Source organism: Xyrauchen texanus, chromosome 23, assembly GCF_025860055.1.
Source record: "Xyrauchen texanus isolate HMW12.3.18 chromosome 23, RBS_HiC_50CHRs, whole genome shotgun sequence".
Classification (NCBI taxonomy): Eukaryota; Metazoa; Chordata; class Actinopteri; order Cypriniformes; family Catostomidae; genus Xyrauchen; species Xyrauchen texanus.
This window is the reverse complement of record NC_068298.1, coordinates 11,116,424-11,143,603: the sequence shown is the minus strand read 5'-3', so window position 1 is coordinate 11,143,603 and position 27,180 is coordinate 11,116,424. Positions and strand designations below refer to the sequence as shown.

The window sequence follows — 27,180 nt, the reverse complement described above, 5'->3', positions numbered from 1 at the left end:
CTGATAATCTGTCAAAATTCAGAGAGAAGGTTAAGGTCACCTGGCACATTGTTCGCGAGGAGACAATTTACTTTTTTGCATCTTCTGTCTGATTTGCATGCATATTATCATTTGACACAAACAAGAAACAACCAGCTCTTGCTTTATCTGTCGAGGAACCTTTTTCAATGCTATGCCTATTCTAATGTGGCACTGTTAGAGGTGCAACATTGTGCTTTGCAACATGTCAACTCAAATGAACAAATTGTACTTTAAAGCCAGTTCATTTAATGATTCGTTGCACATTCAGAACAAAAAACATCCTCATATACTCACAGGTAAAAACAAATAACATTCTCGGCAAAAAGTTCACAATGCTAAACAGAAACGACCTAATATTTCAATCCAACCTTCTCTGATGCATTTCGGCTGGGTGATGTTTGATGTTTGGTGAACAAAGTAGATCACACCATAAAGTACATGGAGCTAATTGATATGAGTGATTATTCTGTAAGTAAAATAACATGCATTGTAATCTGTCTACTGCAGGAAACATACTCCTTTGGGCTGTTTTAAACTCTTTAATAAAGGATAGATTTGTGGTGGTAGGCTACTGTCCATCGATTGAACACAATACCAGATAATGCAAAACACATTCACATACGAGTCCTACAGTACTCATAGTGTTGAATTCATCGTTGGAATACTGTACAAAAGTGCTGTCCTTGTGCCAACTTTGAACATTAACAGGCAATAAGAGTGATTATTTTGTAGAGTATATACGCAATCTATTTTCATTTGAGAGGTCTGCTTTGTCTAGGTTCTGTGAAATTGGAGTTAAATGTCATTGTGCTTTGTGACAAAACAGGACTGGTCCTTTTAGGAGTCACTTGAGGTACACTGAATTGTTATTTGTGCATCTCGCTGGATGATTGCACAGACGAGCCAATTAAACCGAAGCAAAAGCATATGATGTCATCTTATGCACTGAGAGCTTGATTGTGTTGAACTAATAGGCTCAGTGAGTCCGCAGGAAATCATTTCAGAGCTTATATTTTTTTAAGAGCTCTGACTGCCAGATGTTCTTCCTCTCCGGAAAGCATTCAGGAATTTTAATGCGCCGGAAGTCCTGGATGCATTTCTCTAGCTCCTGCTCTGGAGTCAGCTTCTCCTTGGTCGGTTTTCTTTTTCCTGCCATGATATCACGTGGCCCAGTGGTCCGGACGCGAAGCAGATCAGTTCTCCTGGGAATTGGGGTCGGACCCTTTTTGCCTGGCCGGTCCAAGGTCTGGATATTGGGTTGGCGGTTGACAGGACGCACAATGACGGTTTCCTGGGGAGAGCTGGCTTCTGATTGGGTCTCGGAACAGGAAGTGGAGAGCTCGTTGAAGGAAGTGCCACTTTCACCTTCACGCTCGCTCTTGTGACTCTTACAGCAGCAGTCGCAGTGAGGCGAAGACCATCCAGATGGGCCACCTTCAAAATATAAATCCACAAAAACCCACAAATGTCATCAATACATATCACAACACAAATCTACTCCAAAACAGCCAAAATGATATGAGAAGTTTCAGAAGATAAATGGGAAGTCATTATAGGTATCAGATCACAGAGGAATCAGTTTCTGTGAAGTTGAGAGGGCACATGCAACCTGATAACGAAGGTTAAAGAACTGAGAATTAAATATATTTTCCATTTCCCCTTACAGTATATTACTGTAGTTCAACCAGCATAGACAATGCTTCTCTAATGGCATGGATATATCTCATTTTACCCAGTAAATGCTCAAGCCAGCAATTAAGAAGAGCATTTAGCATGCACCATTTGCTCTGAAGAATGAAACTCATAAACCTGAAAAAGAGCATCACAAATACATTGCAACATTGCTGATTGAACTATACAGTATATATTGATCTGTTTTGTTTTTTGGACAAAGATATTTTGTAAAACCACCGAGGACTGAATCCTTGACTCAAACAGATAGCAGTGTGACTCAAGGCCTATGAGCCCAGGTGGCTCCTTTAGTTTATGAAGACAGCTCACCTCTCACTCCATCCTGGGCAAGAAATATCCAGAAGAATATCATAAAACCTATCAAAAACATGTCCATGTCACTCACCAATAAAACATTTAGAAAAGTAATGAAAAGGAAATGAAGCCTATTTTAGATCTATTTCAGGAGCATTTTTGCATTGTGATATTATTTTCCAGGCGATTAAAAGTGCACTCAGTATTTATTTCACTGTTAAAAACATTTTACTCCTAAAGAGATGAACTATAATTTTTAAGCATATGTATAAAATCATGACCACTCACATGAGATGAGGTCTCCAGTCATATCAGTAACCTTGTAAAAGCTGTTTTATTCTACATGGGGCAGGGGCGCCATCATGGGGGCTGCCATTTTAGAATCACATGCCCAGCTGAATTCTACTCGCTTAATCTCAGTAACCATCTTGTTATTGAACACTTTCAATCTTGGATTAAATGAATCATGGCTGATTGTGAATAGTGAATTTCTACAATGGCATCTGTAACTGAAAACTGCTGATTTTGAATGATGCTGCATCTACACCACTTTGTTTCACTGTAAATCCAAGATGACACAAACAGAAAGTTACTGAATGCACCTTTAAGTACATTTTACTCCTGAATTATCATTACTGTAATGCAATAAATAACAGTAAATTGTTTAAATTGTATTATGTAAAAGTATTTATTTATTATAGTAGTATTTGTTATACTTAATTCAATATATTCTGAATTTAATGGGGAAAAAATGTCTAGAAAGGATGATTTATATTAATGTATTACAGTAATGAGCATGACATTTTTTCAAATTACACTAATGAGAATTACCAGGAAAATGCTTAATGTAGATGAAAATAATTACACAACGCTAAACTTCTTAATGGTCATAAAATCAGGCATAATTTTATTTATGCTAAATATTATTTATTTTTTTCTTTTGATTTGAGGTTAAAATGTGACATGTTTTTGACAGGCTTTGTTAGATTCACCCTTATACTTGATAAAGGCCCTAAAATCTCAATTTACAAAAAATATTTGTAATATACGGAGGCTCCTTTTTCTCATCCCAATCTTGAATATTAACACCCTGATTAGCTGGGTTTCGATCCCTGTTTATTATGCTGATTTTGGGATACATTTTTATGCAATAAGAAGACATGCATAAATTATGATGTAAACACATGGAATTTATCATATATTCCTATAGAATTTAGAATTTATTCAAAAGAGTCATGTGACTGTGCCTCAACTAGCCATGTGACTGTGAACACATACTGTGATTTGAACAGAAAATATCATCAATATCATCTTAATGTTGCTCTGGTTATTCTAAAATGACATAGCCTGCCCATCAAAATTATTGTCTTCTACTGAATGCAAGCAAACATGAAGATTGTGTTTTGTCTGTGTGCTCTAAACTGCAAGTAGAAATGTATCACATTTAATAAATGAGCCGGTGGCTTCAACTTCTATTTACATATCTATTCCATGCCAGTTTTCCCAGAGGTGATGATTTTGTTCTCTTAAACACATTGGATGGAAGTGCAACTTTACCTGCTAATTATTGTGTGATTTTCTGATTTTGTTTGCATAAATGTAATTTGTAACTTGAATGGAAACATGACTTTTGTAATTTGATTGTGATGCTATAGCGCTGACAGAGAGGTGACACATTTCCATTGAGAGTGGCTGAAGAAGAAAGGTTGAACCAGTTTTAGTTTTCTTTTGATTTGGGGCTAAAATATGACCCAGAAATGTCTTTGTGATATTCACCCATACAGAACAAAGACCCCATCAAAGCCAGTGTGTGTGAGTGTGTGCGTGCGTGCGTGTGTGAATGAGCAGGTTTGGGTGTTTATGAGGACAAATTTTGAGGTTACAAACTGGTAATTACAAGGGTATTATGCTTTTAATCTGGTTTATGCAGACATTTATATTGTCCCCCAAAATCAAATTGCTTAAAAATAAAAATACTAAATTGTGTTTTTTGGAAAATTAAAAAATTTAGAACGTTTTTTTGTGAGGGTTAGGTTTAGGGGTAGAGTTAGGGGATAGAATCTATAGTTCGTACAATATAATTACGTGTGTGTGTGTGTGTGTGTGTGTGTGTGTGTGTGTGTGTGTGTGTGTGTGTGAGCTTCCGTATGTTTATAATTGTATTTTAAATGATTGTATAATTGTAGTTTAAATAGTTGCTGCATTTTCTCATCCCAACCACCATGAATACCCATTGACTTACTATTAAAAATAGTTATCACCTATGAGCCATCATCTGCATAGAACGGTCATCAGCAATAGTTTCTGTTTGTTCCCAAAAGCAGCTTGTTTACAATGATTAATAACAAAAAAAATAGAAAATCATTCTGCTGAACGTAATAGCAAGCTAATCGGAGGCAGTGTGATTGCACTGGGTTGACAGAGTAAGTTAAGAGGCCTTCTAATGGGAATTCATGAATCTGACACCAAAAGAGGCAGCACATTTCCTGCATTCAAATTAAATAATTTCCCCTCACATTCTCTTCTCTACTCTTCTCTTTTCTTTTCTTCTCCTCTCCTCTCCTCTCTCCTCTCTTCTCTTCTCGTCTTCTCCCCCCACAGCATATAAAGGGGAAGAGGGGCCTTTTATTGACGGTGAAGCTCTTAGATTGTTTCAAAATAGATGGTACAGTCCAATGGGACCTCAAGTAAAATACTGGAGCAAAGCACAATAACAATATCATAAAACGAAATAAGCTGGACTAAAGTGCTCCTCAAATCACTGTGATCCTCAGATGCCCAATCCACATAAAAAAAATTCACATTTCCCAAAATAAATAAGGCATTATCTGTCAGACTGTACTGAAGTGTAGCTTGGGTATAGAACTGGAGGAAGTAGATTCCTCAACAGTGGCTAATCAAGATTACTGTAAGAGGAAAATATCAAATAGCCTTGGTCAGCAGGACATTAGGCTAATCTTGTGTTGTTAACCACTAATACTCACTAAGCTCATTGCTGCAGTATCTGTCAGACAAGAAATGTATTGCATTTTGCTTTATACCCCCTTCCGCTGTAAGTATTCTCATCTGAAAGAGTCTACAGCGCGGCATACAGCTGCTGGGATCATATTGCAGGCCCATTATGGCCGCGGCTTGTCTGCAGAGCTAAATCAGTTACCGTATGTGAGTGCATTCTCATGAATTACACAAGCTTAGGAGGTGCATTCAGCACCGGGCTTCAGCAGAGACAATCTCATCACAAGGGGCACCCACCCACCTACCCTTAATGCAATAAGTCTAAATGCCTGAGAGTGCTTCAGATCCAGATTCTCCTGAGCAATATGCTTTATATGTAATATGCTCTAACTACAGTGGAGCTTTGGCATGAGTCCTCTTTCAAATCCTAAAAATAGTGTGGCACAATTCTATGCATTTTTTATTAACACTCAAACCTGTAATGCTCACATTGTGCAACTAATGTGAATATGGAATATAGCAAGGGCAGCAAGTATTTTTCCATTAAGACCTGCATTGAGCTGGTGCAACTAATGAGTGCTTGCTGTGGATCTGTGCATTAAAGGTTGGAGAGAAGTTTAATTTATAAAAACAATGGTATCAATTATGGATTATGTCAAATGGAAATCAGTAACAAGTGTTAGTGTTTAATGTTGCAGTTGTATCTCTTAGATAGCAATTAGATTAAAAGAAGAAAAAATAGACTTTTGCTTAAGTATGCTGTTTCTCAGAATTTTTTCCACGAAAAAGACCCGAGTAATATCAAGTGTCTCCACAACTCTAAAAAAGGGGTAAGCTACAATTGTTACTTCAAGGATCTATTTACTTGATTGAATGCATACAAATTACTTTCTTTGCTGAATCCAGATTAAATAACATTTTTGTCTTAAAGCCAGTAATTTAGATGTTTCTATGAAGCACATTTTTTAAGTAACCTGATACAAAATTTGTACAGTGCTGAGATCAGAAGAGATCTCTGCAATGTCACAAACTGTGCTCAGATTTGCCAAGATACCAAAGTCTAAAACATTAAGTCAAAAATTTCAATATGAATTCAAACACTTCTCATCAAATTCGTGTTAGAGAATATTTTTGGACTTGCTATCCAAATTCATTGTATATCTCAATGCCATTAATGTATGCCAACATTTGTCCCATGTCAGATCCTCCTGAAGAATTCTAGATAAAAAAATCTGAGATAAAGTTGATACTTAATGGAATATTCAGAATTAAATTCAAGGTTCGACCGGTTTTGTGGCATAATGATGATTACCAAACAAAAAATCGTACAAATCTGGGTTACATTGAGGCACTTACAATGGAAGTGAAAGGGGCCAATCTGTAAACATTAAAATACTCACTGTTTAAATAGTATAGCCACAAGATGTAAACAGTATGCATGTTAACAGGATTTTAGTGTGATGGAATCGCTTACTAACCTTTTCTGTGTAAAGTTATACCCAAATTATTATATACCCAAACTATGTTGCCATGACAATGTAATTCCGCAAAAACTGTGATTTAAACAACTTTACAGCTCAAATAATACACAAATTTAAACAGAAGAATTAATGTAAATCCTTTTATAGTATTATAAACTTCACATTTCTGCAATGAACCCCTCCAAAAATTGGCCCCATTTACTTCCATTGTAAGTGCCTCACTGTAACCTCCTAATTAAAAAAAAGAAAAAGAAAGAAAAAAAAACAGAAAAAATTACAGAATTAAAGTCTAAATAGAGATACAAGACCCTCCATTATGGATCTGACATAGCCTGAGGTTTGGTAATGTTTATTTCCTTGTTAATAGGCCAATTTTGTCCTAGCGGGGAAACAGTCATATAGATAAATCGTCTTTGTGGACCCTGTTTTCAAGTAATGTAGTGAGCCACATGTGTGAAAAGTCAATACCAACCTTGACTTGACATCACCATAATCACCATATGTTCAAGAAGTCAGAATTTAAATCGTGCCACTCCTAGCCTGATCGCAATTCTAATGAGGTGTCCTAATGTAAAAAGAGCTGACGAATCATAGATGAGCTGATCTGAAATAAGGCGGGGTGCTAGAAGGGTTTGACATGGTTGGCTTTAATAAGCACTCATTGTCCTTATCCAAGGACATGTCATGCCAGTCCCAGTTTCTCTGCAATCCAGATGCTTTGTGCTGGAAGTTTACACGCAATATGCCAGTATTATCCCCTGACTGATGTTGAAATGAGCTGCAATCTCTTTTCTTTTGTTAAAGGTGGCCAATTCCGTTTGTGGTGCAGAAGTACCAAATGGACAGATTGGAGAGCCCAGACCATCTCAATGCTGTCATGACCCCTCTTAAAGAACTGATGGGGTGTAATCAGACCACCACAATGAGATGACAGAAGCCCTGCCATCACTACAGTGGTCCCTTTTAAGTAGTGGAGAAGGAAATAGTGGACCAGGGAGGACGTTGGGAGAGCAGGTATTATCTAATACTAAAGAAGAGCCATTGCTGCAAGAATCTTGGAACAGTTGACATTGTCTTATGAAAAAGACTGGCTCAAGTCTGACTTTATACATCCAAAGTTGGTACCAGCTGGTTAAAAGTCAATGGGGAAAAATGGCTCAGAAAAGTGAAGATAGATTTAAGAAACGGTCTAGCATAATTTGTTTGCAGATGCCACTTGTTTTGATATTTTGTTTTCTAGGTGAGGCTAAAGTGTCCAAAGTGTCCACTGGTTATGCTAGCAAATGAATATCTTAATCACATTAACACCAAATAAATGAAACAATTTTTAGTAATGAAATCTGTTGTTTAGATCTACTACGTCGGGATTGTATTTATGTCTAATTGTGCAGCAGCATTTCCTACATGCTTGATGCAGCATGTCTTGTGTTTTTCTAATTGTGCAGCAGCAGCAGCAGCATGTTCACATGCTTAACTCAATATGTCTGTGTATGTTTAAGCAGTAGCAACTAGCATGTCTCCGTACTTGATCTGCGACAGCAGCAGCAGCAGCAGCAGCAGTGGTGTAGCAGATATAGTCCACCAAGACCTATTAATATGTCATACCCACATTAATATACTACATCTTTCAGAGAGTTGTCATGACTGAATAGAATTAATTGAACAGTACTCATTGAACAGATGATTTAAGACACTTTTCCACCATTGGGTCAAGCAGTTCTTGTCGCAAAACGTACCATTCCATGCTGATCTGGGTTGGCATGGTTTCTGTTTCTTTTTCCACTGTGCTGCGGTGAAATCAGAGTATGTGAAAATATTATATAAGAATAATGAGTTTTAATGAGCTAGAAAAATAAATGAAGACTACAATACAAGTTCATAAAATCATGTAGGTACACTAAACATACACTATTTTATTAACTTTTATTATCTAGTAACTTCACCCAAATATTAGCAAACTTAGCAAGCTAGAAACAACTAAAAGGGCAATAAGTTACCATGCTGTTGTTAAATTGACAATCGTGAGTTGCCATGTTATAAAGCCATTCCACCAGCACGCTTAAGAACTGTTGAGTACAGATAGCTAACGTGAATTCCGGTCTGAGAACGTTTTATAATTATGCTGTGCCGAACTGTGCTCAAGTAAATGTGCTATTGTAACCGTACCGTACCAAGCTCAGCACCAATTAGCCCGATGGTGGAAAAGGGGGTTTAAACAACTTTAAATTGTCTCAGCTTAAATATATATCAAATAACATATTTATACACAAAAATATATATTCGTGTTTTAAATAAAATCTGCTTTTAAACCATATGGAAGGTTTTCCCCCATAGACTTCCATTGAAGTCCATTACTCTAAACACAATGTTGCATGGTTTTACGCCTGCTGTCATAGCTGCTATCAATAGAGCTGAAGTTGCATTTATCCTGGAACATTCAAAGAATGTATATGTACAAGGGCTGTCGATTTAACGCGTTAATTCAGTGCGATTCATTTTATTAAAAATAAGGCGTTAAAATAATTTACGCAATTAATCGCAATGCCCCCGGATTGTAATAAGGAAGATTCCTGAGAAATGCAAGCTTGCAGTAATTGAAATTTCAGCTGTGTGACAACGCGCAGTTTATACAGTGAACAAAAAACCAGACTGCACAAAACAGACATTCGTTCCGTTCTCGCGTTCAAAACATTTGATGGAGCGCAAATCTGAACTAAGGAATCTCAAGATGTGTTCTAAGTATTAAACTATATTTAACTTGACACAGTGACCTAAATATTTTATGTTTATGATGCAACGCACCCGAGACACTACAATAGAATGTCTGACGCTTGTTGAAATTGACAGGTCCTTAAACAAGCCCTCATAATAAATCTCAAACTGATTAATTCGATTAAGATTTTTTGTGATTGACAGCCCTAATATGTACATAAAAGAATCTAATAGATACGTAGGATCTTTAGTACGTATATTACAAGATTTGTTTCTAAATTCCCATTAATAAGCTCAGAATAACCTGGATAACTTATTCATATAAAGTGATTTACAATGAAACTCAACAGCAATTGCAGCAGGATTTTTCTAATACAGGCAAAGCATCAATGCCATGCTTAGAGCCACAGTTCAGTGCCTCTGTATTTTTTCTTGAGCATGGAATCTGTGTACATGCTTGTAGGGCTGGGACTGCTGGGTGAATCTCTTTCTGTTCTTGATTCACCTTCCATCTCAGGTGGACTGTGGCTCTGTCCATTCAGAAGTCTGTATCTGCCCCATCTTAAATCCCCTAGTGGTGACAGGATTGATTTCCTTTACCCAACTGTCATCTCTGTGGCAGTTCAATAATGACGGTAAATTACTTGCATTCACAGGCATAATAGAAACTACATATTCACATGAGGTTCCGGGAGGATGTAGTCAAAATAAGATTTCTTTGTCTTACTCTCTCTCTCTCTCTCTCTCTCTCTTTGTCTTACGCTCTCTCACCATGGCATATTTTGACAATCTTAGTTGCCCAGCTTGGAAACTGTGTGCTGTGGGCCTAATACAATCCATGAACCACACTTGACTCTCCCCTACTAATGTGAAAGCTGCACTGGTCTGGAAACAATGTGACAGGCTGTGTCACGATGTTGTGTTACATGAAATACAAAATCATGTAGTGTGAGAATCTAAACTAGATTCTAGGTTTTGAATTTAGAGACAATTATTCACTTAGCATCAACTTAAGACAACAAAACATTTAATTGATTATCAATCTTATTAAGTAGCAGAGAAGGTGACCTTAAGAAACATTTGGCAGCTTTCTAATTTTAAAGCTTGCAAGCAGGATTGAGAAGTAAATAATTAGCTACTCTGTTTTGGTGCTTAATGGTCAAAAGAATAAGGAAAGACCCATCAACTTGATGATGAATTGTTATTGTACTGATAATGATCTAAACAGCAAAATGTCATGCTTTCATGAGAAAAAAAATACTAAAATCATTCACTCAAAATCATCATCTACATGCATGATGAAAGGCCAAATATTTCATTATCTATTCTTGTGTTGTATTAACTTTTCAGAGGAAGACATTTTATTTTTTACATATTTTACATAATCTGGACTTTTCATCTTCAATGTGCAATGTGTTTGGAATTTAAACTATTTAGATCTCTGAGCCTTACAACAAGGGTCACAATTCAAGGTCAAAATTGAATGCCACGTTTGATGCATGCAATAAATAAAGAAAGGTTAAAAAAAAAAAAAAAACAGTAAAAAAGTTCCATCTGAATTCAGCTTTGAAATCTGAACATGCGTGAGAGGTTTATGCATTGCATAATGCTTAGGCAGTTTATTTCTCTGCTTAGCAGAAATCATGGTGGCTGTGATCTTTTGCCATATATCATGAATATGAATTAATACAGAGACAAAACTGAGCAGTTGTATAAATAATGTAGAAAACAAATATCAACAACCTATAGAAGGCATGCTTTATAGAAAATCATGCATTAACAAAAAATGAAACTGTAAAATGTATAAAGTCTTAGAGTCATCATTGTGCAGTTTTACTAAATATGATTGTAAAATGTGTATACAAATGTAATAATTAAATAATAATTGTATTTAGAACCCCTGTGAGCAAGCTGAAGGCGACTGTGGCAAGGAACACAAAACTCCATAAGATATTGTTTCATGGAGAAAAATAACTTTGGGAGAAACCAGACTCACTGTGGGGCCCAGTTCCCCTCTGGCTAACAAGCATGAATATAATGCCAATATTAGTTATTTATGAGCAGTGCAGGTCATGGTTTAACCCTCTGGGGTCTGAGGGTATTTTGGGCCATGGAGAAGTTTTGACATGCCTTGACATTTGTGCTTTTTTCAGTTGCTGAAAAACATATTAATGGCTAAAGTCTGATAACACTGTATTCAGCACAAACTGGGCTACAATAATATGTGAGCAACATGTGTGTACATGTTTGTATTTTTTAGAAAATAACATTTATGCACGGTTTTTGAAAAAACAAAAATTTTAAGTCACTGAAATAAGGCCATAAAACATACTAAACATTTGTCCACAAGCCTTTGGATCTTGTAGCCTAGAGCTTTTGCTACAAAATGATGTGCAAACCATCCTGATCACTCTTTCATACAAAACAATATAGTAATTTAACTTTTGTAAGACAATTTTAGGGTTGAAAGGTCAAATGCGAGGAGGCGTGAATGATCATGAATATGGATTGTAATTCACACCTGAGAGACAAAAGACGATCCCCTGGGCCTATCAATGAGGGATAGAGAATGAATGTGAGGAGATTTAATAATCTAAATCAAGTTTTAAGTTAAAGGAGGTAATCTGACTATATATTTTCTTTACATTAAGACTTTACTTAATTTTAGACCTACACTACCATTTAAAAGTCTCTTCTGCTCACCAAGACTGCATTTATTTGATCCAAAATACAGTAAAAAACTTGATATTGTGAACTCTTTTTACAATTTAAAAGAACCGTTTTCTATTTAAATATATTGTAAAATGCAATTTGTGATCAAAGCAGAATTTTCAGCATCATTACTGCAGTCTTCAGTGTCACATGATCCTTCAGATATCATTATAATATGCTGATTTTCTAATATGGGCATATTTAAAGTGCATTTTCCTAATTTAACCAGAACACATATTTGCAAGCACAAGCTATGTTGATGATAATGAGGCATTATAAACACTAGATAAAATATAATCTAAATATTCATATTATTTATATATCATATCATATTACATACCATATTAATATTATACAGCATACAAATTAAATACCTAATTTAGCCGAAACAGCATTTAAATGTAATTAAAACGTGCTTATTAGGAGTCATATTTCAAATGTCAATACTCTGAATCCTGTCTGGAAACAGACCCACTAGTAAAATATGTACATGTGTATTTAAAATAGCATGTCAACTAAAGAAAACTAAATTACTTACTCGTCTGAAATTGCATCCTCGGCTGGATCAAGTCTCTTTTCAAAATACAAACGTTCATCAGAGTCCTGCTCTTCTTCTGAGGAAAATGTTAGCTCTCCCTTAATATTCTGGAGTTTCATCGCCTGTGTATCGTTACAAACACGCAGAAAAGTTACATTAAACCTCACCGTCGGGGACGTGTACATTTGCGTTGATCGTCTCAGCACATTAGCGTATGAATGGCGCGCTCTGCTGGTGGGTGTGATCACATTACAGATAATTAGATGGACCGGTAAAAAACTGTACATCGCTTTGTTTCAAACAGATTGCATTGCAGGAGACATTGTTTTACATTTGAATTGTTTTATTTAAAAGTAGACATTTTAATCTTTCTTTAGACATATGTTTCATGTTTGTGTGATAATTATTTGCGGAGTTTCAGTTAATTTTAGTGACGTGTTTCTGAAATATGCTCATGAACACAGAGACTGCTGAAATCTCACCCTTTTAATTTTCTTTATTTTACAAAAGCACAAGGTTTTGTTGTTATTGTGAGTGTACACAAATAAAAGTAGACCCTTTATAGTCTCTAATGATGTCTTACACTTATCTGTATACCCAAAAATGATGGAGTATTTTAAATTGTTTCCGCTGTAATGACGAAAATATCCAGCAGGATGCGCTGGCGCGTCCTCCGACCCCAGAGGGAAGATTAGTAAACTAAGTAAGTTTTAAAGAATGGTTCACCCAAAAATGAAAATTTGCTAAGAATTTACTCATCCTCAGGCCATCCAAGATGTATCTGAGTTTCTTTCTTCATAAAAACAGAATTTAAGATTTCTAGGATTTCATTTCAGGCCTTTTAAACAATGCAAGTGAATGTACAAACATTTTTGACAGTCCAAAATGCATATTTAGAGTGCACCAAATAATCCACAGGACTCCAGTCAACAAATAAACTTCCTCTGAACCCAAACGATTGATTATTTTTAGAAACAAAACAATACTTATATACTTTTAACCACAAATGTTCACTTCCGTTCATATCTGTGATGCACGTTCATGAGAGGGTTGATGTAAGCTCGTTGGTATGGTCACACTTCACGTGGTGGAAGAGGCAGGAAGTGCGTCATTGTTTACAAGAGAAACTTGCACAGACCACAGACCAAGTGCCGTTCACAAACCAAAACAGTCAAAAACGAACAAGCCTGATGTTGGAGGATTATGATTTTAGAAGAGAAGAGAAGAGAAGATGGAGTTTTTCGCCCAACCCTACCTATTTGAGCCCGAATACACCTCTCATCAGCGTGCGTCACAGAGATGCACGGAAGCAAACATTTGTAGTTAAAAAGTATAAGAGTATTATTTTGATTCTAAAAATAATCAATCGTTTGGGTTCAGAAGAACTTTATTTGTAGACAGGAGTTGTGAGGATTATTTTGATGCAACCTAAATATGCATTTTGGACCGTCAAAAAATCAAGTTTTGATGAAGAAAGAAACTCAGATACAACTTGGATGGCCTGAGGGTGAGTACATTATCCACAAATGTTTAATTTTTGTTGAACTATTCCTTTAAGTTCCAGAGTTTAAAAATCATTTTTTTTATCAACTGTAAGATTAATGAACAATGTCTTTGAAGTCCATCCTGGATTAACTGCAGAAGTTCACATAGATGCAATGTCCTTTGTTAGTTGTCTAATGAAGGCTTTGGTTGGCAATTAAATGATGGTCAATGTATTCCATTTCAAGAGTGCCTGCATCACCTAACTACTGATGGACTACAGAGATCAATTAGGTGCATCGCAGTTCAACCGGCAGGACATTTCAGTGAGGTTCAGTGGGGTCAATCCTAAATCCGAAGTTCAGGCAGAGCCATATGAAGTATCTGATGTCTTAGAGTTGGAATTGGCATCAGTTCATCCTCTGAAGTCCATCATAAAAGACTGAAGTGATGTCTGGCACCGGCTGCATTTCGTCGTCATCACTCAGAGACATATAGCAGTGGAGTCTGAGACCAAGCAGGAATGGAGATGGATCTGGCCAGCTCTGGTAACCTCAGGATATGAATGGAAACAAATAGAATAATATTAGCATAGATGTCATTAAATTGTATGCAGAGTTATAGATCATAAAATATGTTTCTGTTTCCAGCATATCTAACTAAAGCAGCCTAATTGTGAGCTGATGGATATATTAGGTGTATACCTGGCTAAATACTAGCTGAATCTTTAGTCTAGACTTAAACTGAGTGAGTGTGTCTGCATCCCGAACAGTGTTAGGGAGACTATTCCATAGTGTAGGAGTAAACTAAAGAATTTACCTCTTTTTGTGGATTTTGATATTCTAGAAACTATTAATATGCCAGAATTTTGTGATCGTAATGAATGTCATGGAATATAGCATGTCAGAAGGTCACTTAAGTACTGTGGAGCTACACCATTCAAAGCTTTGTATGTAGTTAACAGAATTTTTAAATTAATAAGAAATTTAACAGGTAGCCAATGTAACAATGATGAAATGGGGCTAATATGATCATATTTCTAATATGATCGTATTTATAGTCAGCACTCTGGCAGCTGCATTTTGAACCAATTGAAGTTAATTTATTACATTTGCAGGACATCCTCCTGGTAATGCATTACAATAATCTAGTCAGGAGGTCATGAACGCATTCATTCGTTTTTCGTCATCAGCAATATAACACCCAAGTTCTTCACTGTAGAAGACTATGTAACAGTACATCCATCGAGAGTCAAATTATATGTTAGCTGCTTATTTTTAGAGGTTTTTGGTCATCCAATCTTTGATTTCATTGATACACTGTTAATTTGGAGAATTGTGAATTTTCGATGGGATTAGAAGATCTATAAATTTGGGTATATTCAGCATTACAGTGGAAACTTATTTCATGATTCCTGATAATATCTCCCAGGGGAAGCATGTATAAGAATAAAAGCAGAGGCCCTAAAACTGATCCTTGTGGCACTGCATACTTAACTTTGGTTTGATTTGACAATTCTTCGTTTACACATACAAAGTGGTAGTATTCTGATAAATAGGACCTAAACCATGCTAATGCAAGTCCACTAATGCCAACATTATTCTCCAGCCTATTCAAGAGAATGTTGTGATCTATCGTGTCGAAGGCAGCACTAAGATCTAAAAGCACTAGAAAATAAATGCAGCCACAATCAGATTATTAGAGCAAGTAATTACGTAGTAACTCTGATAAGTGTAGTCTCCATACTGTGATGAGGCCTAAATCCTGACTGAAATTGTTCATATATATAATTTCTCTATAGAAATGTACAAAGTTTGGAAGAAAATACCTTTTCTAGTATCTACGACATAGATTTGGAATCAGCCTGTAATTAGCCAATTCTCATAGATCAAGTTGTGGTTTCTTACTAAGCAGTTTGATAACTGCCATTATAAAGTTTCTTGGGACATGTCCAAAGGATAGCTAGGAGTTAATAGTATTAAAAAGAGGTTCTGAGATTACAGGGAATACCTCTTTTAAGAGCATAGTTGGTATTGGATCTAACATACATATTGTGGCTTTTGATTTTTTTGACAAGTTTTGTTAGCTCTTTATGACCTATGACAGCGAAAGATTGGAATTGCTTGTGCGGAAAATTATGAGACACTCTTTTCTGAGGTGCTGTGTCAGTTTACTGCATAATTCCAATATTATTTATGATTATTCCAATTTTATCAGTAAAGAAATTCATGAAGTCATTACTATTGTGCTGCAATGGTATATCTGGTTCAGTTGATGCTATATTCCTAACCAATTTAGCCACAGAACTGAATAAACACCTAGGATTGGTGTGGTTATTTTCTATGAGTTTGCTAAAATATGCTGACCTGGCAGCTGTTAGTGCCTGTCTAGCTACAGACACTATCCTTCCATGCACCGCAAAATACCTCTAATTTTGTATTCTTCCACATGTGCTCCATTTTCCGAGCTGCTCTCTTGAGAGCATGAGTGTGATCATGGTACCATGGTGCAGGGCTTTTTTCTTGAATTTTCTTTCATCGAAGTCGGGTGACACTATCAAGAGTGCTAGAGAAGGCTGTTTTAATATTTTCTGTTATTAAATCAAGTTCTTCTAGATTTTTTGGCTTACTGAGTGTGTGAGACAATTCTGGAAGATTAATAGTGAAGCTATCTTTAATGGTCGAAGGAATAGTTCTACCTGAATGATAGCGTGGTGTAGATTGTGTGACATTAGCTCATCGCAGCAAACAAGACACAAGTTAATGATCTGAGATGTCATCGCTATGCAGTAGAATTTCTATAGTATCAACATCAACTCCATATGACAGAATTAAATCTAGTGTATGATTATGGTGATGAGTTGGTCCTGTCACATCCAAGAGAGCTGAGAATATCGATAAATGCTAATCCCAATGTGTAATTTTCATTATCAGTGTGAATGGTGAAGTCACAAACAATTAAAGATTTATATTAACTAATAGATCTGGTAAAAAAAAAAATGGCAAATTCACCAAGGAAATCTGAGTACGGCCTGTGTGATCTATATTATGTTACAAGGGCAAAAGACAACAGAGATTTTTTATTTATATCTGACGGTGTCACATTAAGCATTATTAGTTCAAAAAACTTAAACTTATGTCCTGTCCTCTGAGTAACAAAACCTTCACTGTAAATTGTAGCAACACCTCCTCCTCAACCCTTCAGATGAGGTTCATGTTTATAACAATATTCTGGGGGAGTGGATTCATTTAAACTAATATAGCCTATTCATCTGGTTTAAGCCAGATTTCATTCAAACAGAGCGCATCCAAATTATGATCTGTAATAATTCTGTTTACAATTAGTGTTATGGTAGAAAGAGATCTAATGTTTAGTAGCCCTGGCTTTATATGATGTTTATCTTAATTTTTTTAGTTTTTGTTTTTTCAAATTTGACCTTAATCACATTTTGTCTAAATTATTTAGTGAGGGGTTTGTGTTTGGTTGTTCGGGGAACAGACACAGTCTATATATGACATCTAGGTGATCCGGTCTCTATGTGTAGTTTATGTGACCTGTGTGATGTTTCAAGGCAGTTAGCAGACGTTCGGATTAACCAGTTTGTCTGCATCCTGACCTGGGCCCCAGTTCAATGGAAAGGAGGAGGTGAGAACCAGCTTGGCAATATAAATAATACTTTAATGAGAAACTTAAACAAAAGACACAAACACACATGTTGGTCAGTTGACCGTAAACTATCTCTCTCTTGTCGCACCACCTTCCGCAGTCGGCCTTTATCCCTCTCGGAGGCTTAATTAGCCTGATAAGGGACCGGGTGTGTATAATCACGACCCGGCCCCGCCCTCCGCCCTGTCACAGCCCCATTTAGACAAATACTATCACTATTAAGACAAGACTATGAGCCAAATTATTAGAGAGGACAGCGGCACCTTCACTGGAGGGATGGAGTCTGTCTCTCCTTAGCAGGTCAGGTCTACCCCAAAAACTCTTCCAATTGTCTATAAATCTTATGCTATTCTCCGGACACCACTCAGATATCCAGCCGTTCAGTGACACTAATCTACTCTAATCCTCATCACTATGACGAACAGGGAGGGGGCTAGAGCATCTTACAGTATCTGACATCGTATCACTCGAGCCCCGGAAATTTATTTAACAATGGTGTCTGGTGTCTCTATTTCCACGTTCCTTACAATAGAATCACCCATTATTAAGCCTCTTTCAACATGTTTCTCAGTGGGTGCATCACTGAGTGGGGAGTATCAATTGAAAACCCTAACAGGAACGTTAGAGTGGTGTCGCTTTGCTGAGCAAGTATGCCGAGACGTCACCCAAATTACCTGCTGCAGGGGCACTACAGCCGGAACCAAAGTGTGTGTTGCTCGCTGTACTACCTGCATCTGAAACAGTATCTACCGGCTTCTCTTTCTCACTGGCCTCCACTAGTGTTCGGATGCGTGTCTCTAACTCCTTTAACCTTCTCTGTCCGGCTGACTAATTCCTTACATTTATCACATGTGAATCCCTCACTGCTGATGGAAGAAGCTATTGTAAACATGTGGCATGCAATGCAGGAAGAAATAAAAAGAGAGGATGCCATGACTTACCACATTTGTTTGTTGTTATGGTTGTTCTTACGCAGCTAGGGTTTGAGATCGATGTGGTTCAATGTGGTTCCTGATCAGCAGATGTTTGAGATTGATGCAATAAACCATGTAAAACACAGTGGAGAAAACGAATGCACGCAGTCGAGATACGAGATGTAGACAAGTGGGAAAAGAAAAAAAGAGAAAGAACGGGTGCATGTGGTAAATACACACATTTGAAACAGTAGAAAAGCGGAACAACCCAAAGTATGTGGTAAAATGGCAAAGGATAAAATTATGAATTATGTGAGTATAAGTAATGATAAGAAGCCTACAAACACTCATGCAGCATTCTATCAGCAATCGGAACAAAAACTGCTTGTAAAGTAAATAAGCATGGAGAATGATGATAAAGGAGCAAGTGAGATAGAGAGTAAAATAAGTGAGTGAGAGAAAAAATAATCAAGGAGCCGTATGGAAGTGTAAAAAAGAGAAAGAGAGCGAACCCTTTGACCACAAATTATATATTACAAATCTCTTGGGCCGTCTAAATTGGTCAAATGTGTCATGTCTGTGATGTTCTGAGAAGTAACAGCACAGGAGATGGCAGTCAGGCCTGTAAAAAGCAACTGATTCAAGAGCTAACAAACTCAGAAGAGAAACAATAACCTAACAGTCCTGCTGTAAACAGAACTGTACATACAGGTTGGAGCACAAATATGTCATTTGTATAATTTTGTGAAATGTAAATTGATAGAAAAATACATGATCTGATAAGAATTACATCATGATTATGGAAACCAAGGCTTGTAAGAGAACATTTTTTTCTGAACTTTATGCCCTATGGTTGCTGTTAGTGTTTTTTTTATTTCACATATAAAATGTCTGAAATGCATGACACATACAGTAACATTGAAATGGTGTCCAGAGAAATTGGTGTCCTTGACTCTGTAAACAGCTAAAAAGAGTCAGGGAAGTGCCCCAGCCTTTTTTATTTATTTATTATTTTTTTTTAGTGGTAGCATGCGATGGAGCACAACAGTTAGCTTCCAAAATTCCATCAATCAGAGAAATGTGGCCAACAATGTGTACCAAACAAGCTTTGCAATGCACTGTGAATGATGCGATTGAGTCGGTCATCCTGCTCTCTGAAACTGCTAGTATATGTGCAAATATCAGAATATTTAGCAATAAAATTTAAATATAAAATTTCTGTACTGATAAACAACATTTTTATATAAAAAGTTTTATATTTTACCATTGTTTTAGGCCACGTCCACACTAATACTAATTACATTTTTCTCTACATTTTGGCCTTACGGCCACACTGACACAGCGTTTTTGTCAGAGAAAACAGAGCTTTTTGAAAATGCTCTCCTAAGTGGATACATTTAAAACAGTTTTGTGTTGTAGTGTGGACTGGGAAAATGGATATATCTGAAAACGATGACGTATTTGTTGTCATGTGACGAAGTCATGTAATCCATTCATCCAAAAAAATCAAGATGGCGGCCCATGTTATAGCGCTGCTGTTGTGCCTGATATTCACTTTGATAGCATTGTTAAAGATAAATGTTACTTTGTACAACATTCACATTGCATTCATTCAAAGGCAATGGAAAGTTACTTAGAATTGGTGTCCGGCGACAGAACACGAGAACACTTGCGTATCAGACCATACATGCAACAGCAATTTTTCGCTAGCACTGTATTTGGATTTAAGCATTTTCATACTTTCAGTGTGAAAAGCAACTTTTGAAAAATGCATGAAAAAGCCAGTGTACTAGAGACAGAGAGTATTACAAAAATGAAAACACAATTTTCAAATGTATATGGATTAATGTAGATGTAGCCTTAATTTGATTACATCTTTTGTAATACTTCAGGGGATTGAAGTTAATTTCCTCATGAAAGACTTTAAAGGGGTCATGACATGATGAATAACATTTTCCTTGATCTTTTGACTTATACAATTTAATTGTACTATAAAAACATACTGTAAGATTTAGAACTGAAAATTTACTCCTTAATAGAAAAATATCATTTATTTAAACCAGGCTCTATAAACAGCCCATTTTGAATTTGTGGAACTTGTGACCTCACAAGGACCAAATACATCTGCATATGAATACCTCTTCAGCAAGACATCAATGCCTATTTTTCAGAATTGCACCCTTGGCCCAGCCCACTGGTGCTTACAGTCAGTCACATTTGAGGGACAGTCATGGGAGATTCATCTACAGCAAAGAGGACTTATACAGGACACCTTCATGTACCTGCCTGTTTTTCTACACTAGATGAACGGCTTTACCTTTATCATGCTTCTCGTGGCTCTTTTAAAAGGTACGATGTCAAGTTATAGCCCTAAAAAGGAGACCTCCATTCAATTTCATTCAGCTGTGCTGTGTCTTGCTGTTTTGAAGGCATTCTGGACCATATTATCAGTGATAGTTTTAATTGTTAGTCTTTTGTAAACATGCACTATATGGATGTCTTAGATAATTTCTATGCATTTCCAGCAACGTGCACCACATTTTAACAGCAGTACAAGTGCAACTTTTTACCCTCATGCACCCCTAGGGTATATGTTTTACCCATTTTCATTTGTATTCTTAATCTGAGTGTTACAAGACTAGATGACTTTTAATTCACTTTCTATCTGAACACAAACACACAAAAAAGAATCTGGACTTGATTCAATAAGTATAATTGGTTTTAAAAAATAAAAATAAAATAAGTAACACGTTTCCTATGTTGGGTCAATTTTGACCCAACATAGGAAATTAATGGGAAATGCTAAAAAAAAAAAAATGATTTGCCAAATAAAAATCAGTAAATCAGACACAATGCAGAACACAATCATACATACAGTAAATTAATGGGTGAGACTATAAATCAACCATAATGCAGAAAACATATGCATGCACACACACATGCAGGTTTATTTGACTCTATTAGTGATCTCTCATAGCCTTCCACTGATTTCACATCAGGCTAATTATATTTTCTAATTATAAACCTAAACCTACCCATCAAACAAACATGTGCACATCACTAGATTTGAAGATCATCATCATCATCTGGCCCATTCAAGATTTTTTTTTTTACTGATGAGAACATTTCGTCCCCTGTCCACAGATACCAAACGGATTATACTTGTCTAAGTCTGACCCCTAAATTTATGCCAGAATTCTAATGTTTGATGTGTGAAATAAATGACAGGTAAACACTAAGTGTACAAGGATTAAAAACGCATCTCATTCTGCTGTTCTGTGTGTAAACCAACATGGAAGTTGTGATATGTGAAGACCAATGTCTTTGCTTTGGCCTGTTGAAGCGGGATGAAGCACCAGTGAACATCGCCATGGATTGTATTACGTTTGCGTATTCAGAACATTTCATTGTGGATTGTATGTTTTTGGCTCATATCAGCGAGTATTGCTTGTGAACCATTCACAATATGATTCAAGCTTTGCAAAGGAACTGTTATTGAAAGATGGGGCAGTTAAAAACTACCGGACCTGTGAGTATACAGTTTCATTTACGATTGTTTCAAATGTCCTGTTTAATAGTTTAATATTTGCTGTGCTTGAGTGAACATTTTGATACTTTCAGATGAAATATGTTGGGTGTACGTTATGTGTTAACCCTGAAATGTAGTTTTATGGATTATAATTTGAAGCTTGTTTATTTCTTTGTATTTCTTTTCAAATATGGCTGTATTAGAGGTGCTGCTTGATATTAGCCAATCAGAACAGTGGCCGTTTACAATTAACTATTAAATGGCCAGATAGCTTAAAACCAAGCATTTCAGACAGAGGGCCAGAGACAGGGTGGAAAATGATCATATATTATTCAATTATGACTGTTTTGGTGCAAAAAAAAAAAAAGGAAAAAAACTTTACTGACATTATAAGTGGACCTCAAGGATGATAATAAACTGATAAAAAAAAATGGTTGGTTTGGTTCATTCTTATGAAGGATTTTATGAAATCCATATGGAAAAATTAATGGGAAAATACTTCCGGAACCAAGATGGCTGAAAAAGTATGCCGGCGGCGATGCCCTCTGTTGTTACCTTAACAATCTATTTGAACTTGATCTTTACCCCCATAACAATGGCTTTTGTGGGTGTAATTAAACCTAATGTAGACATGTTATATAATATTTTTTACTTGATTAAATCCATTTCATTTAAATGTTATCACATGAAGCACATTTTTTACATTAGGTTCCCTGACAATAATTTTTTTTTTAATCAATCAGAGAGTACTTTCTTCCTGTGAATGATTTGCATGTTCAAAGGCAGGGTTTTAGAGAGAGGGGGTGTAGATGTAAAAAAAAAACTGAAATCGCATACAGCACCTTTAATTATAGCAAGACATATTACATAAATATTCAGTGGCAGCTATATGGTGTAGATATACCAGCAGTCTGGCTTACTGGATATACATAACACCAAGTCCTAGATTCAATTGTACTGTTCGTGGCAGGAACATGCAGGAAGTGCTTTCCACTGATTCACGCCACAATGTGTCACCCCCACTTTTCAAAATATTCCTGCTTAAAGATCAGACTCAATCTACATACAAATACAGGCATCACCTGGAAAAAAAAAAAAAACAGGTAAACTGTGATGTTAGTAGCCTACTGTGAATTTGTCATAAAATTCTGCTTAGATGTATGGATTTATTTTCCTACAAGAGCCTGGCTATCACATGCTTTCTCAATAAAATGCAACATAACGCTCTTGATGTGTTAGAAGTTTACTCATTATGTGTAGGTTACGGGAGGGGCTGAAAGCTGCAGTAATTATACTGATGACAGTGAACAAATCATTAAGCAGCCATATGTTTTTTAACCCCAAATCTCCCAACTGTCCTACAGATGCACCCCTGTCCCGCCAGACCCACTCTTTTTAGGTTTCTCCAAGGGGACTATTTCAAGGGGAATTAAGAAAAAAGTAATTTTTAAATGGCCATATGCGGCAACATCTCTCACGTTTAAGACAACTGCGAGCCAAATGAACCACTAATGAAGGCATGTGCATGAAAACAACTGTATATCTAAATGAGATGAAGCACATGCACTTAAATAAAGGAAAATGGTAGATTACTCAAATATTCACACTCTGCTCATCTCCCTGAGAGCTTTACTTGAGGGAATTGTCAACATCTGCAATGGCTCAAAAGCCCCTCTCTCTCTCTCTCTCTCTCTCTCTCTCTCTCTCTCTCTATCTCTCTCTCTCTCTAACAGATTAATTGATTCTTCTGAACCTTTTCTGAGAAGTAAGGAAGAGTGGGATAACTCCATACAGTCTACGATTTTCAATATTTAATTATGTAAGACGTACAAGCTTATCTTTAAAAAAGAATGCAGTTTGAGACAGATAACTGAGTTATTATAGAATTAAACTGAATAGAACTGAGCTATGTATATGAGTACGCCACCTAGTGGTGGCTGAAAAAAGCGTTGACACCTACAGCATGTGTCTTTAAATTAAATGCACTTGAACCATGTAATTTATAACTTATTTATTATATTTAAACACTGAAATAAACTGTACTTACGGTAAAAGACATATTCTGTATTATTGGACAAGAATCTGTCATCTGTTGGTCTGTTGTGAAGAGATGTTGTGATTGATGGATTGCACGCGACAACGCGGAATCCGCTCTCCGCGAGCATATCAAACGCGCGCTCCAGGTGGCGAAACTTGAAGTAAAACTGAGATGTGTATCGTTCAGGTGGCCGTTCGGGGTCCCTGTTCTCATTTAAAGTGTCTCCGAAAACTTCTTTAGCCAGACCAACCCTTCCGCAAATGAAGATTTTGGGTATTCCTCTAGTTTTGGTATCGATGTCCCTCCCGCACGAGCTCTTGTATCCCACCGTGAGGAAGCCATAGCGCCTGTCGCGCGCCTCCAGGTGAGACGAAGGGAACAATCTCTGGTCGCTTCCCTGGGACGCGTCGTCAAAATCACTATGATTATATTCATCTGGTGTGAGGATTTTGACGAGTTCGGGCAGCTGGAAGAACTCAGCCTCCTTTTTCAGTCTCCCTTTCTCTGGAAAATAGTCCGGCAGGACGACGTTCTTATCTCGGAGATAGTCCAACACGTATCGAAATAGAAAGCCGTCCCTGTCGATAAAGTAGCGACCCTTGATGTCCTGGGACAGGTCGTTGGAGATGTCCTTTTTATTGGAGAATAATTTCCCCAGCAGTGAGTTTGGCACACTAGTGAGGGTGGCATAGCGAGTGTAGTACACCTGTCCACCCACATTGAGCTCAACCACATCCGAAGAGCAACTCTGAGCACATCCAGTGTCCTTGGGCGAATGATAAGTCCTGCAGTTTTCAGTCAGTGCCATATTGGTGTAGCACACTTCAAAAAATACAAAAGCAAATATTGAAAAGTTTTGTATTTGTATTTAGTGAGCAAAAAGTCAAGAGGAACATAACCTGCCCACTCTTAGATGTCCATGGTCCATCTAAGGCAATATCGTGTTGTGCACATTTTTTAGACCTGCTTAAAATTATGAGGACATCAAAACGATTCCATCAGATTTTTAGTCCTCACCCATACATTTATATGGGCCTTTATTGCCAGATGATCTATAGTGCCTAACGAACCAACATAGCTTCTGTCATTAATAAAAAGGTAGAAATAGAAAAGCGCTCACCCAAGAGGACAAAACTGCATCTCATGTAACCACCAGTTCTTCAGTCCAAGTTCTGGTGATAAAGGTTAAAACTGCACCAACCAGACAGCTTCAACTTCCTTCTGAGGAAATTTCCTCTGATCAGCAGTGTCAACTGTTAGTGTACACATATATGACACCCAGCCAGCATTTCAAAGAACATTCCAGTAAAAGGATCTCCAGTTGGAAATGAGGGTGCATTAGGAAGTTTGTGCATCCTTGCACTCCAGAGCATCAGCAGTGTAGAGTGCGAATGAATGCAGCGTGCAGTGAGAGGCTTGGAGAGACGGGGGAGGGAGACCATTCTTAGGGAGATGAGCCTTACATCATCTTAAAGGAAAATGACAGCTGGAAACAAACAAGCATTGCACTCAGGTACTTTAGATTTCCAAATATACTCATGCAGTTAATGTGCTAGCCGTATGAATATGAAGTGGTTAGGCTCCAGCAAAAATATACAGAAGACATTTATGGACTTTTTTAAAAATGCTAAAGACATTATTTATGTTGAAATGTGGATCCAACATGACTAGGTAGAGATTAGATTGGAGGAACCTCAGGGTACATCATTGTTTCAGCACCACGGACAGATCCTCAAACTTGGCTCCAAGGCAGCATTTCCATGGATATTATTCTGTGTTTAACAATGTTAATATATTTAACAGTAATTTGAGCAATACATGATATCTGATCTGACTTGGTTTATATTTCTTTTCACTGCAAAACTGAAGATGTCCCATTATTACTGTCTACCTGACATAACCTTTAAAAATGTCTTTCAACTGTATGTTGACATTACTAATGTTGCTAGGCTTGGTTTAATTAATGTAGTAACTGGTTAATTCAGTCAAACTGAACATTATTTTAGACTTAAATAAAACCAGTTAAATTATGTTACCGCATAATGCAAATAATTGCACTGAAAATAAAATATTAACAATGTGCTTCATGTGGTAACATTTATAGATTAATGGGTTTGAATCAAGTAAGAAATATTATTTAACATGTCTGAATCAACTTGACTACATTAAGTTACACCAACAAAACAAATTTGAAAGGTTATATCAGGTAGGAATAGCTTCTTAAGGTAACAGTTGCAGGTTACCATTTTTTTACAGTGTGCATTACATTACAAAATCTACTCTGAATTTACAGATTATTACTTGGCATGACTGATTTGACATTCTCACAAAATTGTCTACACTGAGAAGATTTGCTGTACTAGTAGATAGAACATGCTTATTTTAGTATGCAAACCTTTGCATTATGTGCTGATCTTGTTTCAAGGAATTTGTGGGCTCGGCTCAACTGAGCAGTGGCTTTGAGGCTATGACCACGCTTACCCTGCTAATATTGTGTATTCTGCTGAAAAAGTGTTGCTAGGCACCGACTGGAGAAAATGTGTGTGGGATTCAAACAGCAAACTGCTATTTATTTCATCTGCAACAACATTTCATAATGAATCAATCACAATTGGTTGCATTAAAGCATACAATAATACAGGAATGTTATGTATTGAGTGATAATGCAGTTTGTGTAATATGTTTTCTTGTGAATTTATGCTGATGTCTGTTACCTCTCAGGGACCGCTAAAAATACACACTTCTTGGCAGTTATTATGAATCATTTTACTATCCTAGACTTGGAGCACTTCAGCTCTAAGACAAGTAATGCTAACATATACTTTGACTATTCTGATTTGATTCAGTCAGGAAGAGCTGGTGACATGTAAAGATGAATACATGCCTGCAGCAGCTGCCATTAAAATACTTAATGCAGGGGACATGTCTACTACTCTCCTCTTTCAGTCTGGTATGTATGAGTATTTCAAAACACTGCAATACTTGCAGAATTTAAATGTAGAAAGTAAGTGCAATTAATCAAATCGAATGAATTACAAATCAGCACTATCCAATTCATCCAGTCTAGAATAAATTTACAGGTTTCGTGTTACCATGTTTTAACACCCAATGTCTTTTCATTACTATGATTACTGGTCAATCGGTGT

At 36.7% G+C, this 27,180-nt stretch overlaps 1 protein-coding gene across 1 annotated transcript; it reads right to left on the bottom strand.

Moving 5' to 3' along the window:
- Positions 1-855: 855 nt before the first annotated feature.
- kctd16a (potassium channel tetramerization domain containing 16a) lies at positions 856-25,269 on the bottom strand. Its single transcript, XM_052154841.1, has 3 exons — positions 25,155-25,269; positions 24,044-24,856; positions 856-1,455 (listed from the first exon to the last, which is right to left on the bottom strand). Exons 1-3 carry the CDS (start codon positions 25,177-25,179, stop codon positions 1,022-1,024), a joined length of 1,272 nt encoding a protein of 423 aa, XP_052010801.1. The 5' UTR covers positions 25,180-25,269; the 3' UTR covers positions 856-1,021.
- Positions 25,270-27,180: the final 1,911 nt, after the last annotated feature.